Genomic DNA, 22,892 nt, shown 5'->3' on the forward strand with positions numbered 1-22,892 from the left:
AGGCACTAGCCTGCCATTGGGAGCAACTTGGGGTTCAGTGTCTTGCCAAATGAGGAGAGTTGTGTGGGACGGGAATCGAACCACCAACCCTGCGATTGGTAGCCAACCTGCTCTACTACCTGAGCCACAGCCGCCAATTTTATAATTTATAATCAATAAGATTAGTTAAATGCCATCATATTTATTAAATGCTGATTTTCATTCAGTTTTGTGTGATTTCTGCTGCCCTATAAAACGCTTTAAAGGATTATATAACTTTAACCAAGACTGCACTTTAAAATGTTAAAATGAATAACATATCTGAAATCGTTTTATCATTTACTAGGCATTTTATTTTACTTTTGTTAGCCATGGGACACAAAATGAGTTTTCACAATATGCCAAAAAGGAAAATAAACCACAAAAAGCACCATAAAACAATAATCAAATGAATCCATAAATTTGTTAGCTATTATCCAATATTAAATATTGTTAGCTTACATATTGTCAATCTCGTTCAACAAGAAAATGGGCCAGATGAATTATGAACAAAAGTGAGTTATGAGCACACATTACAATGACATACATGTGTTATTGAAAATTATAATAATTTTTAGGCTAGTATTGTTGTCCTTTTTTGAATAGCTTGATACAAAGTCGTGCTCAGCAGTTCACAGTATCATAGATATGCTTTGTTGTTTAAAGTCTCTTAGACTTGTTCTGGTTGTGAATGAATGCTTTCGGTTCAGTGCAATTACTTAAAAGATTGTCATTTGGTGCATCTGCAGGTGCAAAGGCGTAACTTCAAGATATTGGGAGTGAACGAATCAATGAACGAATCTGAACGGTGAACAGAATCAAAAGAATCAAGTCACTGATATGAATCAAAATCACCACCACTAGTCTCAAATTAAAGCCTTTTATTCAACTATCTCCGTCTCCATACACCAGTGTTTTGTATTCTAAATTAAAAAAATTGCCACTTCAAGGACAATTACGAGTTTAACGGCAGTGATGTCGCATGCGCAGTGGCTCCAGAGACTATTTAGCAGAGACGGGCCACTTCTATTTAAATGAATGGGAGGAATTGGAATGCCAGAAGTTGTAGCACCCATTGGTCAACGGTCAATGTAGAAATGCAGTTCCACCTTACAGGTAAAAGAGCCAATCAGCTTTTAGGTACAGACATCACCTGTCAATCAATTCAACAATGTACATGCACATTACATTTATGCATTTGGCAGACGCTTTTATCCAAAGCGACTTATAGTGCCCTTATTACAGGGACAATCCCCCCGGAGCAACCTGGAGTTAAGTGTCTTACTCAAGGATACAATAGTGGTGGCTGTGGGGATCGAACCAGCAACCTTCTGATTACCAGTTATGTGCTTTAGCCCACTACGCCACCACCACATTAGCAATACAAGCTGGGAAAAAGCACACAAAAAAAATCGTGATCATAATGATCGTAATCTTGACCAAAAAAAGAGATTTCGGTCTTTCCCTGTTCAAGGTGCTATAAATACTTGTTTTGAGCAGCCTGTTACAACAATATTGACTCAACCAATGGTGTGAGTTGGGGGTAGGATTTAATTATTTGCTTGTTTGTTAGATAATTTTCAGAATGGGGCTTATTTTTTGTTAGACAAGGTATGTTACCGCATTGTGTTTTGATTTTTAATACTACATTTGTTTCATTAACTATTTTACCTTTGCACATGATTTATTTCATGACTTTATCTTGAGATATGAGATTAGCATTTAACGTGACCAGTGCTTTGTACAGGAAACAGAATATGAATCAAATCTGCATGCAAATCAGATCTATTGTGGGTTTTTTTGGTTTACAATTTCTCAACATGTATTAGGAACACATAGTCACATCAACATTGATAGAGATGGGTCAAGATGACATTATTTTTAATATGAACATTGTGACTGAACAGTTTCAATTGTGTAAGAGAAGAGATTCTTTGCGTTTCTGTTCAGAAAAAAATAATCATCTGTTTTGATTTTCATATCTTTAATGGTAGAAATTCAATAACACATGTCAAATTCATTTTTACTAGCAAAAACGAATCTATCACCTATCAGTTGGAAAAAACTTGAACTTTTATGGCAAGCCAATTTAGCATTTAATGCACCTAGCAATACTCTTTATATTTGTAGTTGTACTAATAATATTTTAATTGGAGCACTCTACAACATAAGTTGTGCCTAATGTGAAATACCTAATAAAAAAAAATGTAATACATGATTAAATATTATATTATGAATCATGAAAAAATCTTTGCAAATATGTGAAAGCGTAGTCGTTGGTTTTTTTTCTTTTGTTGTTGGAGCAAACGTGTGGAAAGGGTCCACTGAAATTCTTAATTTGTAATTAAAAATGGGAGTCAATGAAAACATATGACAAGTGAATATAAGTCATATATGACTAGTTAAAATGCAATTATGACAAGTAACACTGGGAACATTATAAGATAATTTGGCCTTCCTTAAACTTCCATTGAACTACTAAATCTGAATCCCACAACTGCCAAATGGATCCACTTATGCAATCTCTCTCTCTCATTATTTACAGAGATTTCGCTGTCAAAGGTACTGTTTTGCATATGGTAAAACGTTGTTAAATTTGGTGCATCACATCAACCATTGCATGCCTGCAGTTTATTATGCAAAAACAGCGTGTACTGATGAGGATAACATTTTCCGCACTGTGAACAGGAGTAAGGTCTCTCTCCAGTGTGAATCAGTGTGTGTTTCTGCAGCGCATGAAGGCGTTTAAAGATGTGTCCACACATGGAGCAAGAGAACCGTCTGCTTTCTGCAGAGTGACATTCGTTTTTGTGCCGTCTAAGAGTGCCCAGACTGTAGAACGTCTTCTCACAGAGCACACAAGGAAGTGGTCTCTCGCCACTGTGTTTCCATATATGACTTTGGAGGGCAGCGGAGCAATCAAACTTCATCCCACACTGATCGCAAACGAAGCGCTTAGGTCTCGGCTGTTTCTTACCCGTGTGGATTTGCATGTGCAATTTAAGCCAGTCTGAACGCCGGAACGCTTTTCCACACAGTTCACAGCTGTACGGAGTCTCTCCTGTGTGTATTCGCATGTGAGACACCAGGTTCCCTTTGCGGCAGTACTTCACGCCACAGAGTTCACAGCTGAATTTTTTACCATGAGTCTCACGGCTGTTCGAGGGGGGAGAGACAGATGGTTCGGTGTTTGTATCAGTATTTAAAAGGGTTTTGTCAGACACCTGAATACTTTTCTTTTTGTAATTCAGCCTACGGCAAAATCGCCCAACTGATCTCCCCATTTGGTTTAGCACCAAAATTTCTACACCCTGGTACACTTTGGTGGGTCTTGGCCTCTTCTTGGTCTTGGACCCTGGAACACCAACAAAAGAGTCACGTTCAAAACCGGGCTGCTTCTTTTTAATCACATGCTTCATATTGTTAGTCAGGATGCTAAGCCATCAGCTAGAGAGAAAAATAAGAGATGTCAGCAGCATTCAGATATACTCCTCAATTTGTGTACTTCATACCAATTCACATAAACTATCCAATTTGGTTTATAGTCAAATAAGCATATCTTGAAGAACATGCTCTCAAGGGTATACTGATAAATAAATATATTTATTGCTTTCATTTGGCCCAATCCAAGATTATGATCATTGTGGCTTTTCTGTTTTTTTTAGGATGTGGTTCAATAAACATGCCCCTCTGGAGTAATTAAGTCAATTCTACTTAGAACTGGGCATTGTAGTCACTAAATATTTGCTTGGATTTGATTGACATGACATCCAATAGTGCATATTACTAAATTATATTCCATATTATTAAGCTTACTTAATAATATCAAACATGTATGTTTTATGATTTCAAATGAACTGAGAGGCTACAAGATTATATATATATATATAAACTTAAAAGTTCAAAACCATGTCTTTACCCAATATTATTATTAAAACTATTACAAATAAATTAACTTACTCAAAGATTGGAAAAAAGTTGCAAACTCGATCCGAAACTAAGTAGCCAACTTTAATTTTAAAACACTTACTTTGATATTTAAAAAGCGCATTTCTATGTCAGAAACGTGTCTCATGCTTTCTTCTACTGCTTTGAGTGGCAGCATGACTAAAGATTGACTGTGCTGCTCCCTTCTGTCTCGGAGAGGAACAGCAGAATCGTTTTATGGTCGTTAAAGGGATAGTTCACCCAAACATTTTAATTCTATAATTTATTCACCCACATACCATCCGTGATTAGTATGACTGTCTTCTGCAGAACAAAAAATCAGAGTTTTAATGTAATATCTCAGCTCTGTAGGTTCTTACAATGCAAGTGAATTTGACCAAAACTTTGAAGCTCAGAAAAAGCACAAAGGCAGCATAAAAGTAATCCAGAAATCTCTAGTGATTTAATCCATGTCTTCTGAAATTATCCAATTGATTTTGGGTGAGAACTGACCAGAATATAACATAACATATAACAGAATAAATTCAGAAGTGTGTAGTATTTTTCTTCTGTCAATGGCCGAAACCAGCAACACTTCCTACATTTATGAGGTGGCCGGCTTCACTCTGCTTTGGAACAGAGATGGTCACATGAGCGACAGCAGTAATAAAATACTTTTGTGTAATGCATAGGATTTTGATGCCGATAAAGAAGCCTGCTAGTGTAGCAGTGATCATGTGACTTCCCTCTCTCTCCACCTCAGCTCCACAAAAATCATACTTTGGGAGTTAGAGAAATACTGGACATGAATTGCAAAGTACAATCCAAGCCAATATTAGCTGATGGTACCGTTTGCAACAATGGCTGGATAGATGCGTGAGAAGCTACATCTATGGCAAGTGCTACAGGAAGTGTGGGGAGAGTTTTTGGACAAACTGACAGCTAGACTGCCAAACTTCCAAACTTTTGGCCAACATTTTATTCAAATATTATATTTTGTGTGTGTGTGTGTGTGTAAAACACACAAAAAATGTAATCTTTAATCTACATGTCTCTTTATGTACTGTATTGTTATAAAATAGCACCATAATTAGCTTAAACAAATGCTGGAGGAATATTGCAATGTGTTCTTTTATGAGACCCTCATAAAAAAAAAAACTGTAGTAACTTACTAACAAATAATTGAATGTTCAAGGAAAAATAAATATAATCACTTTAAACAAACAAAAAAAAAAAAAATCAATTCTTTATCTTTTATTAGCAAATTGGACAAATGTGGCTAACTACTGAAACTGTTGTAGCTGCAAATATAAAGGGAGGAGTTGTGAAAGATTCAGTGCTGGTTGGGGTAAAGATCTGAGAAATACTGATCACGCAAAATTACTACACAAACTATTAGCAGACAACACCTCTATTTACATCTTAGCATTTTACAAGCACGAACACACAAATAGATACTTTTTACACCAGTGGAGTGAAACACACATGGTGATATTACAATCAAAACACACAAAATGTTTACTTCACAGTGAGTCACACAGCAGTGTGAATAAAAAACTCCCACCTTTTTATCTTCAAAATATAGCCAAGATATGAAACGCTTCATATAAGATTTCAAACACTGATAACAAATATATATATATAACAGGGAAAATACATACAGTATTAGAGCACTGGGCACCAGTGGGGAATATCAGGGACTCCGGCAAAGCGTCGATGGGTGAGGTTGTTCTGGTTTTACCACTCACTGAGGGAGAGCAACGGACATCTGGGACGTGATTTTTAATTCCTATAAACACACAAACACACACACACACACACACACACACACACACACACACACACACACACATATATATATATATATATATAACATATACATATATATATATATATAACATATACATATATATATATATATATATATGTATGTATGTATGTATGTATAAGTTAATGTTCACATCAACCATCAGAATGGGGAAAATATGATTTGGACCATGGCATGATCGTAAACTTTCAGATTTCACTCATCAGTGATTGAGTAGTTTAGTGGCAAAGAAGTTCAACACAGAGGTCATTTCACTGCGTGTTGAGAGTAAAAGTTTGGTTTGACTCGTTTTGTGTAATATGTGTCCAAAGACGAGATCCATGCAATCCATTTGTCATTGAATAATGTCATTTTTAACATCCAGTCAGTTGTTAATAAAAAAAAAACAAAAAGAAAAATGTAATTCCAATCACACACAGCAGGGAAGCGGTAAAGACAATGTGCGACTTTATTCTTGTTAATATGCACTCAACCAAAATATTTTTTTTAAAGAGACAGTGCCGTTTTGGCACTTTTCTACATATCAATGAATACTTGTACTGTAAATAGTAAAAAAATATGCAGGTAAAAAATAACATGCAACAAAACATGCATAACCAATATAATATATACAATTCCAAGACTTCATATTTATTGATGTAATACGTGGAATTTGTACATTTTTAAAAAGCTAAATTGTGACCAAAATGATGAAAAACAAACTATAAATATTTTTATAGTAATCATTTTCGTAGTGTACCATGTAAGAAGGTCTGCTTGTTTAATAAACAGCAATTGCTGAGGGAGAATTTATATTATATGTAAGCAAATAGGATAAAGTGATATATCAAAGACTATTTAGCAGAGACAGGCCACTTCTATTAAAAATAATGGGATAAATTGAAATGCCTTACGGTAAACAGATGTAGAAAGGAAGTCCCGCCTTACAGGTAAAAGAGCCAATCACCTTTTAAATTCAGACACTGCCTGTCAATCAACTTGAGAAAAAGCATGCGCATTAGCCATACAGGCCAGGAAAATGGCTTTTTCTTTTTTTTAAGTTAAAGAAGCGCAATTTATGATACCAGTGTTGTCAGATTTTACTGTTTATATTTGATCATAATCTTGACCAACCATTTTATAGATTTCGGTCTTTCCCCATTCAAGCAGATAGGAGCTGCACTATCATGACTATCATTTCCAAAGATGGCCGCCAATGGACTGGCTTGCTAAAAAGACTTATTCGTATAAGATCGAATTGCAAGCTTGTGAATTAGTAATTAGAATTAGAAAAGACTCATAAATACCCAGCCCTAAGTATTTTTTGAAAAATATGCTTATTTTAAAATTACACACAAATGATAAAGCCTCTAGTCATATTAGGGATGGGCGATACCACTTGTTTTCTTTTCGATCCGATACAAAGTACTTTTAGGCCAGTATCGCCTACACCGATACCACTAATAAATGTAATTTTTACAAATTCTTTGGATAAAATTAGTAACGTTAATTATTACTTGTTTTATATATTTATAGGCCTAAGCAGAAAATTATTAGGCTGCTTTGTTTACCTTTTAAAGCTACATATTAAACCACAAAATTAACCATAGATATTATTATATGTTTACTATTACTAAAACCAAGATACCATATGGATACTATGTAGTGAATGCTGTAGTAAAACCATGGTTAATTGAATCAAAACCTTGGTTACTGCCGATTGTAGAGGAAAAGATTGATCTTGGGATTTGAAGAATCGATATTTCGGATCGTTCTGTGAAGATTGCGTTAAAACCAATAAATCAATATTTTCACCAAGCCCTAACAACAACATATCCAAAATAGGGATGCAAATCACCATAAATGGACATTTATGGACTGCTTTTATGGTTCTTTTACAGTATTTTCTATCCTTCACTGTAGGAAAAAAGAGCAGCGAAAAAATTCTGTGTTCCAGAGAAATATTTTGCAACAACATGAGTAAAAAAATTATTTATTTTTTAATGTGGGAGAAGATTGGCAGAAAATGTTGGCATAAGAAACATCTTGTTTTATGCTCATTTAAGTTCAATGTATGAGACAATAAAACAGTAACAATACAACACATAAAAGACAGACTTCAAACCTGCACTTAAAGAGGTTGAGATTTCTCAAAGGTTGTTTCTGCAGCTTCTTCTTCACCCAAAACTGTCACCTCCAAATCCGACATCATCAGTGCACTGAATGACACTCCCTCTTCCCATTTTGTCGAGGCAACAGTCTCCGAGACGACCTTCTCTGGGGGCAAGTTTTGACATTTCGAGTCATGGACTGGGATATGTTTATGCAAGTCCTCCCTAATGTCCCCCTTCCGATTGCCCTCAGAGTCTGTAAAGGGAACAGTAATAGAACTACAAACATCGAAGTTCAAAGACAGGTAAAATAAAGTTCTCTATCCCAGCTTAGACCTGGAATCAGGGAAGGAAGGATCTCCTGTTCCGGTTCCAACTGGTTCAGCAGGCATTAGGACAGAGGGGTTGACACAACTGGGGTCACACGTTGAATGACCTTTGACCGAGGTGGCGTCAAATCCTTTGATCCTCTTAGACACAACCTAAAAACACACTTTTTTTTCCCAATGGCGTCTCATAGGTCTCCTCCAGACATGAATTGTCCCACGGTTTCATACTACATTCCCGATTAGTAATACGAACTTCAATGTTACATGGGCTGCTTTGATTGTACATCTGCTCACAGATCATTTGCGAGTAGGTGCGGAAGTGCTCCTTTTCATCCCTCATTGTTATTTTTGTAGTACACTGTTGTTGTTGTTGTTTTTTACAGAATTAGGAACGGGAGAGGAAGGAGTGTTCTGTCAGTTTTATCCTGGAAGGAGAGAGAAATTAAAGCAAAGTGCATGAACTTGAGAACAAACGGTCATGTTTGTCAATTTACTACTTTTACAGACTCATGAATTTACTTCACGAGCACCATTTTATTTCATGCATTGACCCATTTTCTATTGAAACCGGAAGGGGTAATCTAGGCCATATTTAAAGGGATAGTTCACCAAAAATGAAATTTCTCTCATCATATACTCGCCCTCACTCCATCCCAGATGTGTATGACTTATTTTCTTATGCTGAACACATTTTAGAGGAATATTTCAGCTCTGTAGATCCATAAAACGCAAGTGAAAGGTGGCAAGAACTTTGAAGCTCCAAAAAGCACATAAAGGCAGCACAAATCCAGATGACTCCAATGGTTTAATCCATATCTTCAGAAGTGATATGATAGGTGATAATCAGATCAATATACAAGTCCGTTTTTACTGTATAAATCTCCACTTTTCACATTCTTCATTCATATCGCCACCTACTGATGGGCAAAATCAGGGCAAAATACATGGTCAAAAAGGAATTAAATATTGATCAGTTTCTCACCCACACCTATCATATCACTTTAGAAGTTATGGATTTAACCCCTGGAGTCATTTGGATTACTTTATGTTGCTTTTTTGACCACCATTCACTTGATCTGTATGGATCTAAAAATCTTTTGTGTATGTGTTCAGCAGAAGACAGTATTACACAACTGGGATGGCATGAGCGTGAGTAAATGATGAGAGAATTTCAATTTTTGGGTGAACTATTGAAGTATGTATAATGGGTAAGTAGTATGGAATGTATTTAGACATACTTAAAACATATATACATATATATATATATATATCGATCAGTGGCTGCACCGCATTGGTTTCACCACTAGAGGGCGGGAAAGTCAAAGTTGCACTCGAAAAGAAATCAACACAGCAATTTGTTTTTACAGAGCTTTAATTTAAAATAATACAATGAACACAAAATGAGTAAGACAAGCAGAGAAAAAAGTTAAGGTCCATTGACATATGATGTCTAATAAGGACTAGAATAAAAAAAAGCTAAATACAGGAGCAGACAAACTTCACTGTAAACCACAAAAGAACTGCTTGCATTACTTTGGCCAGCAATTAAATCACAGTCAAAAGTAGAACAGCAGTGTTCAATATCAGTCAATCAGTGTTTCAGTTGATGAGAAAGTTACACATTGTTGTACTTATAGTTATATTTTTGGAATTTATGCAATATAAGAAAGTTCCGTTTACAAAAGTACTGGTATTTCCATAAAAATATACAATGGAAAAAGCATAGTTAAACAATGTTTTATGGATACTACCATTAAGGTTATATGACTGTTTTAATGAAGTATCACAGTACCATGATATTACAATCATTAAACCATAGTACTACCACTGTACTAAAAAATAATTTTTGTATAATTGTGCCCCTGAAATGAAATGAGTGCAAAAAAAAAAAAAAAAAAATTAATAGCAAAATTGTTTTTTTAATATACAAAATTGTCTCGTAAATATTCAGCCATTCGTTTGATCTTTTCTATCATGGTATGTCATCATGTTTCTTGAACTCATTCAATCTGTGTTTTTACTCCCTCTTTTTTTCATGCTTTTAAGAGCGGACAACTGATTTATACAAAAACTTTCCCATCTCAGCATCTAAAGGAAACACAAACCCACTCCTAAAATCTTTAGTGTAAATTGACCGAAGATGTGCTAATCTCAAGAATTATATTATGACATTCCACTGCATTGAATCGTAAAGCCAGCACTACAATGCACTCAAAATAAAAATAATAAATGTAATAATATTATAAGGTTATTGTCATATACATACATAAATACATTTTGTATTCATAGATATACATGTAAAACAGAAAACGTAAATTTCAACATATTAAAAATGTGTTGAAACATCTTTTCTGTATTGCTTTAGACTGTCTCTTGTAGAAGTCATCACGTCAGGTTTGCTAAACCTCTTAATTTAATGCTGGATGCAGTTCCAGCTACAGCCACCAGATTCCGCTATTGAGACAAACGGCGATTCCCTCAGCTCATTCCACTCTCGCCCCTCCCCCTCTTAACCGCCTCTCAGAATCCGAACGCGTCCTCACCGTCCACAGCCTCAGCTTCGGCTTTGTCCCAGTTGTTAGGCGACAAGCACTCTTCGGCATTGTAGTCCTGAGGATTTACCCCAATGTCCAACACCTGGGGGTTAGTGCGAGACTGAGCGAGTCTTTGGGAGAAACAAAGAGAAATGTGTGTTCATGTACATGTCTAACTGAAAGATGCTGAAACCTCCAAGCAAACTTCAAAACATAAAATGATGAGTTCAGATCGCGTGCTACGAGCTGTCGAGACTAGGGATTAGGGAATACATATGCACAACACCACAAACAACACATTAAATATACATGGCTCAAGAGTACTTCATTACATTTTAAAGATCTTGATAAAATAGCGTTGCAACACTGGTTATAATCTTGAATGTCATAAAGAACATGACTATTTGAATAGATAGGACAACAAATGCTTAAAGATGCACTCAGTATTTTTTTTCTTATTTAACAAGTTTTACTTCTAAAAACATACATATCAAGAGCACTGACATAAGATGAAGACTCCAGTCATATCAGTAACCTTATAAAAGCTGTTTTATTCTACATGAAGAGGGTCCTCTCATGGGGGCTGCCATGTAAGAATCACATGACCATGCAAATCCTATTTGCTTAATCTTAGTAACCATCCTGTTATTGGACACTTTCACTCATGGATTAAATTAATCATGGCTAACTGTGTATAGTGAACTTCTATATGTCCTTCTGTAACTAAAACTATTGCGTTTGAATGATGCTGCGTCCACCCCCCAAGGTGTCAATGTAAGTTCAAATTAACTGAGTGCACCTTTAGTGGCATACTTCACCCAAAAATGAACATTTTGTCATCATTTATTCACCCTCATATCAATCTTCTGTGAAAGACAAAGTAGATGAATAATGACCAATGTTTTGGTCTGTTCTTAACATATAACTATCATACAGTTTTGAAATGACTCTAAAAACAGACATGACTCACACTTTTATGTTGTTTTTTGTCTTTTTTGGAGCTTGACAGATGGGTCATTGACAAATAAGTTTGTCCGACGTGATAAAAGTGTAGTTTACAACACATGACAAGTTGATCTTTGTGTCCATGTTGGTCTAACAGTTATTTAAAAATATTTATAGCAGTTTCTACAAAAAATGTAATATATATATATATATATATATATACACACATATATACATATACACACATATACACAGTGCATAAGTATTCACAGCACTTCACTTTTTTCACATTTGTTATGTTACAGCCTTATTCCAAAATTGATTAAATTCATTTTTTTCCCTCACAACTCTACAAACAATGACAGAAGTTTGTTTGAAATCTTTGCAAATTTTTTAAAAATAAAAAAAAATCTCATGTACATAAATATTCACAGCCTATGCCATGACATTCAAAATTGAGCTCAGGTGCATCCTGTTTCCACTGATCATCCTTGAGATGTTTCTACAACTTGATTGGAGTCCACCTGTGGTAAATTCAGTTGATTGGACATGAATTAGAAAGGCACACACCTGTCTATATAAGGTCCCACAGTTAACAGTGCATGTCAGAGCAAACCAAGCCATGAAGTCCAAGGAATTGTCTGTAGACCTCCGAGACAGGATTGTATCAAGAAACAGGTCTGGGGAAGGGTACGGAAACATTTATGCAGCATTGAAGGTCGCAATGAGCACAGTGGCCTCCATCATCCATAAATGGAAGTTTGGAACCACCAGGACTCTTCCTAGAGCTGGCCGCCCGGCAAAACTGAGCAATCGGGGGAAAAGGGCCTTAGTCAGGGAGGTGACCAAGAACCCGATGGTCACTCTGACAGAGCTCCAGTGTTTCTCTGTGGAGAGAGGAGAAACTTCCAGAAGAACCATCTCTGCAGCGCTCCACCAATCAGGCCTGTATGGTAGAGTGGCCAGACGGAAGCCACTCCTCAGTAAAAGGCACATGACAGCCTGCCTGGAGTTTGCCAAAAGGCACTTAGACCTCTCAGACCATGAGAAACAAAAGATTGAACTCTTTGGCCTGAATGGCAAGGGTCAAGTCTGGAGGAAACCAGGCACCGCTCATCACCTGGCCAATACCTTCCCTACAGTGAAGCACTGTGGTGGCATGATGCTGTGGGGATGTTTTTCATTGGAAGGAAATGGGAGACTAGTCGGGATCGAGAGAAAGATTAATGCAGCAATGTACAGAGACATACTTGATGAAACCTGCTCTTGAGCGCTCTGGACCTCCGACTGGGGCAAAGGTTCATCTTCCAACAGCACAACGACCCTAAGCACACAGCCAAGATAACAAAGGTGTGGCTACAGGACAACTCTGTGAATGTCCTTGAGTGGCCCAGCCAGAGCCCAAACTTTAACTCGATTGAACATCTCTGGAGAAATCTGAAAATGGCAGTGCACCGACGCTACCCATCCAACCTGATGGAGCTTGAGAGGTCCTGCAAAGAAGAATGGGAGAAACTGCCCAAAAATAGGTGTGTCAAGCTTGTAGCATCATACACAAAAATACTTGAGGCTGTAATTGGTGCCAAAGGTGCTTCAACAAAGTATTGAACAAAGGCTGTGAATACTTATGTACATGTAATTTATTTATAAATTTGAAAAGATTTCAAACAAACTTCTTTCACTTTGTCATTATGAGGTATTGTTTGTCGAATTTTGAGGAAAATAATTAACAAAATGTGGAAAAAGTAAAGCACTGTGAATACTTGATCACTATATGTATATATATATGTATATACATATATATATATACATATATATATATATATATATATATATATATATATATATATATATATATATATATATATATATATATATATATATATATATATATACACACACACATACACATACACATACACACACTCACCTAAAGGATTATTAGGAACACCTGTTCAATTTCTCATTAATGCAATTATATAATCAACCAATCACATGGCAGTTGCTTCAATGCATTTAGGGGTGTGGTCCTGGTCAAGACAATCTCCTGAACTCCAAACTGAATGTCAGAATGGGAAAGAAAGGTGATTTAAGCAATTTTGAGCGTGCCATGGTTGTTGGTGCCAGACGGGCCGGTCTGAGTATTTCACAATCTGCTCAGTTACTGGGATTTTCACACACAACCATTTCTAGGGTTTACAAAGAATGGTGTGAAAAGGGAAAAACATCCAGTATGCGGCAGTCCTGTGGGCTGAAAATGCCTTGTTGATGCTAGAGGTCAGAGGAGAATGGGCCGACTGATTCAAGCTGATAGAAGAGCAACTTTGCCTGAAATAACCACTCGTTACAACCGAGGTATGCAGCAAAGCATTTGTGAAGCCACAACACGCACAACCTTGAGGCGGATGGGCTACAACAGCAGAAGACCCCACCGGGTACCACTCATCTCCACTACAAATAGGAAAAAGAGGCTACAATTTGCAAGAGCTCACCAAAATTGGACAGTTGAAGACTGGAAAAATGTTGCCTGGTCTGAGGAGTCTCGATTTCTGTGGAGACATTCAGATGGTAGAGTCAGAATTTGGCGTAAACAGAATGAGAACATGGATCCATCATGCCTTGTTACCACTGTGCAGGCTGGTGGTGGTGGTGTAATGGTGTGGGGATGTATTCTTGGCACACTTTAGGCCCCTTAGTGCCAATTGGGCATCGTTTAAATGCCACGGCCTACCTGAGCATTGTTTCTGACCATGTCCATCCCTTTACGGCCACCATGTACCCATCCTCTGATGGCTACTTCCAGCAGGATAATGCACCATGTCACAAAGCTCGAATCATTTCAAATTGGTTTCTTGAACATGACAATGAGTTCACTGTACTAAAATGGCCCCCACAGTCACCAGATCTCAACCCAATAGAGCATCTTTGGGATGTGGTGGAACGGGAGCTTCGTGCCCTGGATGTGCATCCCACAAATCTCCATCAACTGCAAGATGCTATCCTATCAATATGGGCCAACATTTCTAAAGAATGCTTTCAGCACCTTGTTGAATCAATGCCACGTAGAATTAAGGCAGTTCTGAAGGCGAAAGGGGGTCAAACACAGTATTAGTATGGTGTTCCTAATAATCCTTTAGGTGAGTGTATACATACATACATACATACATACATACATACATACATACATACATACATGCACAGGGTTGGGGAGTAATGAAATACATGTAACTGGATTACGTATTTAAAATATAAGTAACTGTATTCCACTACAGTTACAATTTAAATCATTGGTCATTAGAAAACATTAAAAAAAGTATTTTGATTACTGAATAGATTACTTTGCATTTTATTGTCATTTGTTTCATTTAATATTTAGTCCTTTCAGATGGAAAACATTTATACATATAATGATGTGATCCAAAGTGCATTTGAACAACGGTGAAACACTTTCTTATGATGTGTTACATTCATACGAGCAGACAGAGAAGTACGTTTGAAGTTTGGAGCAGAAGAAATAGAAATAAACCTTGTGTAAATTGTCAGCTTTATGCCAAGCTAAAATGCTATTTCTAGCCATTTTATATGCACATGTTACCAGACACAATCATATTTATTATCAAGAAAATTCAAGTTGGAGCAGAATCTTTTCTTTTCTAATAAGACAGTTGATATTAGGGCAAAACCTTATTCTTGATAATAATTTTTGTATTGTTTTCCTGAAAAAAAAATATCTAAAAATCCTTTAAACAAGATCAAGATATTGATCTTGTTTTAGAAACTACACTTCATAACATATTTGGGTTTTTCAGAGAATGTATTTTTAACATGTGTATTTTGTCTTACTGTACTAGCAGAGATTTTATAGTCAAAACAAGTGAACTGTTTTTACCAGTGCTGAAGAAGTAATCCAAAGTATTTATAATGTTAATGACCTTGAGTAATCTAATGGAATACGTTACAAATTACATTTGACAGCATGTAATCTGTAGTGGAATACATTTCAAAAGTAACCCTCCCAACCCTGTGTAAATATACACACACACACACACACAGGCCACTTTATTAGGTACACCTGTACATCTACTTATTCATGCAATTATTTAATCAGCCAATCAACTGGTAGCGGTGCATAAAATCATGCAGATATGGGTCAGGAGCTTCAGTTACATTAACATTTATGCATTTGGCAGACACTTTTATCCAAAGCGACTTACAGTGCACTTATTACAGGAACAATCCCCCAGAGCAACCTGGAGTTAAGTGCCTAGCTCAAGGACACAATGGTGGTGGCTGTGGGGATCGAACCAATGACCTTCTGATTAACAGTTGTGTGCATTAGCCCACTGCACCACCACCACTCCCAGTTAATGTTCACTTCAACCATCAAAATGGGGAAAAAAATGTGATCTCAGTGATTTGGACCATGGCATGATTGTTGGTGCCAGACGGGCTGGTTTGAGTATTTCTGGGATTTTCACACACAACTGTCTCTAGAATTTACTCAGAATGGTGCCAAAAACAAAAAACATCCTTGTTACTGACAGAGCTCAGAGGAGAATGGTCAGACTGGTCCAAGCTGAATGGAAGGTGACAGTAACCCAAATAAGCACACGCTACAACAGTGCTATGCAGAAAAGCATTTCTGAAAGTACAACACATCGAGCATTGAGGCTGATACCCTCCGGATAACACTACTGTCAGCTTAGAACAGGAAACTGAGGCTGCAGTGGGCACAGGATCACCAAAACTGGACAGTAGACAACTGGAAAAACATGGCCTGGTCTGACAAATCTGGATTTCTGATGAGGTACACAAATGGTTGACCCACTGCAGCCTCAGTTTTCTGTTCTTGGCAGACAGAAGTGGAACCCAACGTGGTCTTCTGCTGTTGTTGCCCATCCGCCTCATGGTTCGGCATTTTGTGCATTCTGAGATGATATTCTGCTCACTACAATTGCACAGAGTGGTTATCCGAGTTACCATAGCTTTCTGTCAGTTCTAATCAGTCTGGCCATTCTCCGTTGACCTCTCTCATCAACAAGGCATTACCAACCACAGATCTGCCGCTCACTGGATATTTTTTGTTTTTGGGACCAAAGTAAATTCTAGAAACCAGCCTGCCTGGCACCAACACTGAGATTACGGTTTTCCACATTCTGATGGTTGATGTGAACATTAACTGAAACTCCTGACCCGTATCCGCATGAACCTCTCCACCATTAGCGGTTGCGTGGTGAGCGTACTGGAGCACTATGGCTGCTGACGCATCATCCAAGTGGATGCTGCACTCTGATGAGGAGAGTCCCCTTGTTAACTGTGTAAAGCGCTTTGAGTTTAGTGTCAGAAAAGCGCTATACAAATGTAATGTTCATTCATTCAAACATATGTTTCAAGCTAAACCATTTATTTTTAATTACACATATTATAAATTTTTTGAGTCAAGAATATCAATACATTTTCTCAGGATTACTCCATATGACCTGCACAAAATGTGCCTTTTCAAAAAAGTCAAAATGTTGCTATTTGATTTGATTATAATACTATAGGACAAAATATGTTTTTAAAAGTTAAACATGTTGGTTACAACCAGTGCTGGGTATACTCCAATTACAAAGTAATTATTTACTGTAATCTAATTACTTTTAGGTCAAAAGTAGTGTAATGCATAACATTCTAAATACTTATCGGATTACAGTTTCTGACTTTCCATTATATACAGTAATTAGTTAAGTACATTATAGTGTTATGCTTATTTCTAACATATTATTTATGTAGATTACATGAATTATGGCCCGTAACGAGTCATTGTGAAGGTGCTATGACTTGTGTGTAACAATGTACAAGAAATATAGACATTTAGAATTTGTTGAGTGGAAGTGCTTTAGAATGTAACTTGAAAGTAATGTGATTACTTTTTCAATGACGTAATTAGTAAAGTAATCTGGTTATAATTTTAGAGAATTAAAAAGTAGTTTATAGTGGATTACTATTTTTAAGCAACTTACCCAACACAGGTTACAACACAATATGTTGATTTGGTGGATAAAGGTTAATATTAATCATATTTTAAAACAAAATAGTTTCACAGCTTATTTTTAAGAAAAAAATACAAGATTATTCTGCAATACTCACAGCAACATTTAGTTTTTGAGAATTTACACTTTTAATTAAACTGTTTGTATTTTTACTGTGAGAAGATAACAGCATGCATGTTTGGAATGACATGATGGTGAGTAAATAATGACATTATTTTTATTTTTGGCTGCACCATTCCTGTAAATATGGCATCTAGTCTGAATAAGGTCCACAGTAATACATTTCGCTACAAGACAGTTGTTGGAAACTGACAAGCTGATGACAAGACAAAGAAAAATGTGAAGATGAAACCAATTGATGTTTCTACGTCTCTTGGCAAAGAACCCTGCCACCAAAAACACAAGTCCAGCCAGTACTGGATAAAATCCACTAAAATGGTCACAGAAATGGACAGGGTTCTGAACCATAGTGAGGTAAACACAGAACAGATGGGAGAACTGGACTAATATGCTGTCGTAGACGATCGTGATGCTCTGCAAGAGTGAATTATGATGGATGAAGACTACAGAGATCACTACGGCCCAGGTGAACATCATCTTTACCTGAGTTGGATTCAAAACTATCCAGACTGCGGCTGAAGGGGGAGTGAACAACATTAGTGTGAGAAAACAGAGGAAGCAAAGAGACAACTGACTTCATGTGAACTGCAGTTTGCATGTCTGATACTTCTGCATAGTGCTTCCTTGTTATTTTTAAATGTACTCCAAAACCATTAACCATTTTCCTTAGTCCTAAAGGAGTTTACAGAACGGCCAATAGTTAAGTCAAAGGTTAATGATGGTCTAATGTTGATGAAATTAAGTCAGCGTCTGGAGTTGTTGCTAACTGAACAGGCCAATAGAAGTTGACCTTGTGACTGTAAAGATAAATGGCAAAGTCTGTGGGTTGTTTTAGACTCTTTAGACACTAAGGCAAGCATCATTATTATTATTATTATTATTATTATTGCTCAAACCTAGGGTTAGGAATTTGAATAAACCCCCAAACCAAGTATTAAATTTGAGCGATTTTATCACAATAGAATAATGTAGAACAGACATTTTATAAAAGTAAAATCATGTTAACATGGATAAAGTTGACATCTTCTGAATATACTTCTCAAACAGAGTGTATTTTAATGTTTATAGACTGGCCCCATTCACTTCCATTGTAAGGGCCTTACTGTAACCGTGATTTTTGTTTTTTAGATAAAAGAGAGATGAGTCAAACTTATTTTGTCATAACTACATTGAAAGAAAATGTCCTGGTCTTGTTTTACTCCAATTTAAAAAGAAGCAAATAAGAAATTGTATTTTGCAAATGTAAAATAAAGCCAATTTTAAGAGCAATTAAGATTTTTTACATTGTGACATTATTTTCATGACTGTTACGCACATTTTATCCCCCAATTTTCATTACCAAGATGCGGAAAATAAACCATGGTCATTTTTTTTAAATGTAATTATATTTAATTTAAATAAAATGTATACATCATACTAGTAATGCCTTTTTATTTTTGCTGCTTTTAATGAAAAATATTTCTACAAAACCATTATTTACGTAATACAATTATAAAGATAAAAGAAAAATAAATGCCGCACACTACCGTGTTTTTTTTTACCAACGTTTTTGTTTTTCTGTTTTTGTACCTGACATTGTTTAATTGGTAATTAGTCACGTCATTGTCAACAGCTATTTTGATTGTAAATGATGTATTTTATTATATATATTTATTTTTGGTGTTTTGCAAGCTTTGGTGAAGCGCAGCAATTTTTTATTTATTTATTTATGTGTCTTTATAATATTTTTTGTCTTACGCATCTGCCTAAACTTTTCAGGTGTGTGAAGTTCATTTGATTTTTCGTTTATGTAATACAATAAAAAACACCCTTGTCGAATTAAGAATAATAGTAAAAGTATTTTAATTCAAATTAAATATTGTGTTATGATAATAAAAATTGTGGGGTAAACTGTGCTTAAGTGTCCTGAAAATAATGTCACAATGCAAAAAAAAATAATAAATCTCAATGGTCCTAAATGTGGTCATAATTTTCTTAATAGAAAAATTAATTCTATTTTTTTTTTATTTTTTATTTTTATTGATTAGGGGTTAAATATGACCGAGCCATTTTATTGACAGGTTTCGTGAGAATCAATAAACTAGAAAATCATAAGCGGTTTTTCGATCCATGCATTTTTATGCAAATTTTGGAATATTGCAAAGAAAATGCTGAATGGAAACAAAATAAAATCTCCAAAATGTGAATAAAAACCTACACGCTTATTTGAGGCGGATAAAAAATAAAATAAAAAATCAGATAAGACATAAGCATAAACTACGATGGAAACACATTCTCCGAATACAAGTCATGTGACCTGGTCTCAACAGGCCATGTCATTACATAATTCATCAATTTTAATTGCACAGCATGTTCAATTTTGTTTAGGTTATTCTGAAAAGCCCGTCATCAAAATGATTGTCTAATATTTCCTACCAGAACTGTCTGTGTTTTGTCTGTGCGCTCTAAATCCCAAGTAATTCATTACATTTAATAAAAATAACTTCTATTTCAATTTGTGCCAATTTCCCCAGAAGTGACGTTGTTGTTGTCTTAAACACATGGGATGGAAATGCTCTCAATTAACATTGCTAATTGTTTTTGCAATGTTACTTTTTTGTGCATAAATTAAATTCAAAACTTGGATGGAAACATAACTATAGAGACTTGGGTGTGAGCTCATTTGACTTGGCCAGTAAGCAACCACCCCCTAGAAACAACCCAGAACAGCCTAGAAACCAATTATGAGCACAAAATCTCTCAACCTACAGCTGGAGAATAATGTCAAACCATCATCCAATAGTAGAACAGCTTCAGTTTTTAGCAGATATGTTTGAATGGTATTTAAAGAATATGAAAGAATAAAGAATTATTAAACAGCTGTTTGTTTGGATTGCAGTCAAATTGACTGTTAATCGGTGTCATTATGATGCAATAATAGTCACTTTAAACATGACCTTATTTGATTGAGCATTCCGACCAGGTTGATATAGCAACAATGGCTTAACTAGACTGTTTTCTGAACCTGTCAATACGTAATTCAGGCTTTGCAAAGAATCGAATGGCATTTAAGTTTAAATAATAAACAATTATATCCAATTTATTTAAGAGCAAAACTTTGAGTGCCATTGAAACAAATGTCAACAAGTGAAAGTCTATTAAGGAAAAAGAGTCTGTGAATTTGACAAATTGTTACATACAACTCTGCACCTCTGAGCTCACTCAAAATGTCCTTTTCCTTTCTATGAAACACAAAATGTGAGCGGAGTGTAAAAATAGTCTGCATTACATAAGACCAACCAAAGACTTTATTCTCAGAGCTGAATATATGCCCATCACAAATACCGCTGTGGCCACATATTGAAGTGCCAAGAATTGTCGTACACTATATTTTAAACAGAGTAGTATGCTCTAGTATAGTTCACTGCACAGGGTACTATGGTGTAAAAGCATGGTTGTTTTTCCCAAAAATAATTTTACTAACCTTGAGAAAGCTTCGTCCAGACGATCTTCAAGTTCCTTCAAAAAAACAAACCACAGAGATTACGTTAAAACAGCCTGCAGACACTGTGGGGGGATTTCAATATGAGCACTGTTTATTTGCATTGTTTTAGCGCCCGATTCACTGAAGGAATAACGGAAATCAGATAAAGCAGCAAGCACGCCACGAAATCTGTGCTGAATCGAATTCGCTCAGCGCACTTTCCTAACTTGCGAGTACTGGGTGGTTCGGCCGCGAAACGCACCGAATGATCCGCGATAAGCAACAGTGTGCCGCTGCGATATGCAGAACAGACCACAAAACACTGCCGCGATATGCAAAAAAGAACAGCGAACACCCTTGCAGGGGTTACGGCATTGCGTTGTCATGACAACGAAGTTTTAATATTAAATATAACTTTACACTGATAAGATTAGTAAGCGATTTTATCACACTAAAATCATGTTAACACATATAATGTTTAAGAATTGTGGCTAAACTTCTGAGAGTATTTTCCATTCCAATATTCCTTTGCATTTTAACCTTGTGCGACCCCATGTCCACATGTGTAGACATTGTATTTTGGCTTCACTATACACAACGCATAATTGAAATGAATTTAAACCGACTGGTCTCAGTTCAGGAGACTCTGACGTGCTGTCAGTAAAGGGTAAAACCTTCGACTCAAGTGTCATGTGACAAAACATGGCACTGATCCCAGAGGAGTTTGTGTTTGGTTGAGACATCAACAAAACTACATCTGGTAAGAAACCTCATTAAGGTTTTACAATGGAATCTGTTTAAGTCAAAAGATTAGAGTCTCTAGTTTGACATTTTTTAAATTTGAGCGATTTATCGTGAAACAGCACACTGTTAAACACAAAGACCACATTCGTGGACTGTATGCTTCAGTTAAAATATCCTATATTCACTGTGCATTATCACATTGAGTATCAATGGATGCATCCAAAAACTGTAAAATGTTGCTTCCAGAGACTTTATAAGGAGTTAGGATGAAAATAAGGTGCATTTCGAACTGTTCCGAGACCAGTGCAGACAGACAGCACACTGAAGGTTAAGTCATTCACTAATAGGGAGCATCCTATAGCTTTCTATAGAAGTGCATTCATTCCATACTTTCTATTTAAAGTTCAGTTTCAGATTGCAGATGATGTTTGTACCACTCAACATGTTTGGCAGACATGGGACAATGTTAATCAGTACTTAGATTCAGAATTCATAATGTATCGTTTTATTTTAACATGGTTGGCAGTGATTGGATAATGCTGGCCATTGCTTTGAATCAGAATTATATATGCTAATTTCTGATGTAATGTCTGTAACATCCCATTAATAATCAACACTCTTGGAAACTAAACGATTGTTCCCGTTGCCCCCCGCAGCGTTGGTCTGGTTTCACACTCACTTGATTCTATCGAACCCCGGTCCATTTGCATTCATCTTACATCATCACAAACACGCATGGTGAACGCAACTCTTACTTTTTGTTATTTTGGTGCCATTATGCACAGCAGAGTGAACGACAACTGCGTATATGTGCGGCTTCATGGCGTAACTCATCAGATGTCCAGGGGAAAGCGGCTTG

The 22,892-nt window shown here is 36.2% G+C and overlaps 2 protein-coding genes across 5 annotated transcripts in view; both read right to left on the reverse strand.

Moving 5' to 3' along the window:
- Positions 1-328: 328 nt before the first annotated feature.
- LOC127660538 (zinc finger protein 253-like) lies at positions 329-4,114 on the reverse strand. 3 transcript variants are annotated; one of them, XM_052150855.1, is made up of 2 exons: positions 4,049-4,114; positions 329-3,373 (listed from the first exon to the last, which is right to left on the reverse strand). In XM_052150855.1, exon 2 carries the CDS (start codon positions 3,300-3,302, stop codon positions 2,628-2,630), a length of 675 nt encoding a protein of 224 aa, XP_052006815.1. In that variant the 5' UTR covers positions 3,303-3,373; positions 4,049-4,114; the 3' UTR covers positions 329-2,627. The 3 variants fall into 3 exon arrangements, with proteins under 3 accessions (XP_052006815.1, XP_052006814.1, XP_052006813.1); XM_052150854.1 differs by having other exon boundaries at positions 329-3,465; XM_052150853.1 differs by having other exon boundaries at positions 329-3,465; positions 3,979-4,098.
- Positions 4,115-9,555: 5,441 nt separating this feature from the next.
- The window catches only part of LOC127660537 (low density lipoprotein receptor adapter protein 1-B-like), a 52,512-nt gene continuing 39,175 nt past the window's right edge, over positions 9,556-22,892 (reverse strand). The window contains exons 8-10 of one of the 2 annotated variants that reach the window (XM_052150852.1): positions 21,290-21,324; positions 18,310-18,341; positions 9,556-10,857 (exon numbers count right to left, since the gene is read on the reverse strand). In XM_052150852.1, the coding sequence (XP_052006812.1) occupies positions 10,811-10,857; positions 18,310-18,341; positions 21,290-21,324 (114 nt within the window). In that variant the 3' untranslated portion in view covers positions 9,556-10,810. The remainder of the gene's footprint in view (positions 10,858-18,309; positions 18,342-21,289; positions 21,325-22,892) is intronic. The other variant, XM_052150851.1, reaches the window with a different exon arrangement.

Source organism: Xyrauchen texanus, chromosome 20 (genome assembly GCF_025860055.1).
Source record: "Xyrauchen texanus isolate HMW12.3.18 chromosome 20, RBS_HiC_50CHRs, whole genome shotgun sequence".
NCBI lineage: Eukaryota > Metazoa > Chordata > Actinopteri > Cypriniformes > Catostomidae > Xyrauchen > Xyrauchen texanus.

Excerpts from the sequence above, each read along its gene's own strand:
- LOC127660538 (XM_052150854.1), bottom strand. The coding sequence starts at position 3,437 with ATGAAGCATGTGATTAAAAAGAAGCAGCCCGGTTTTGAACGTGACTCT.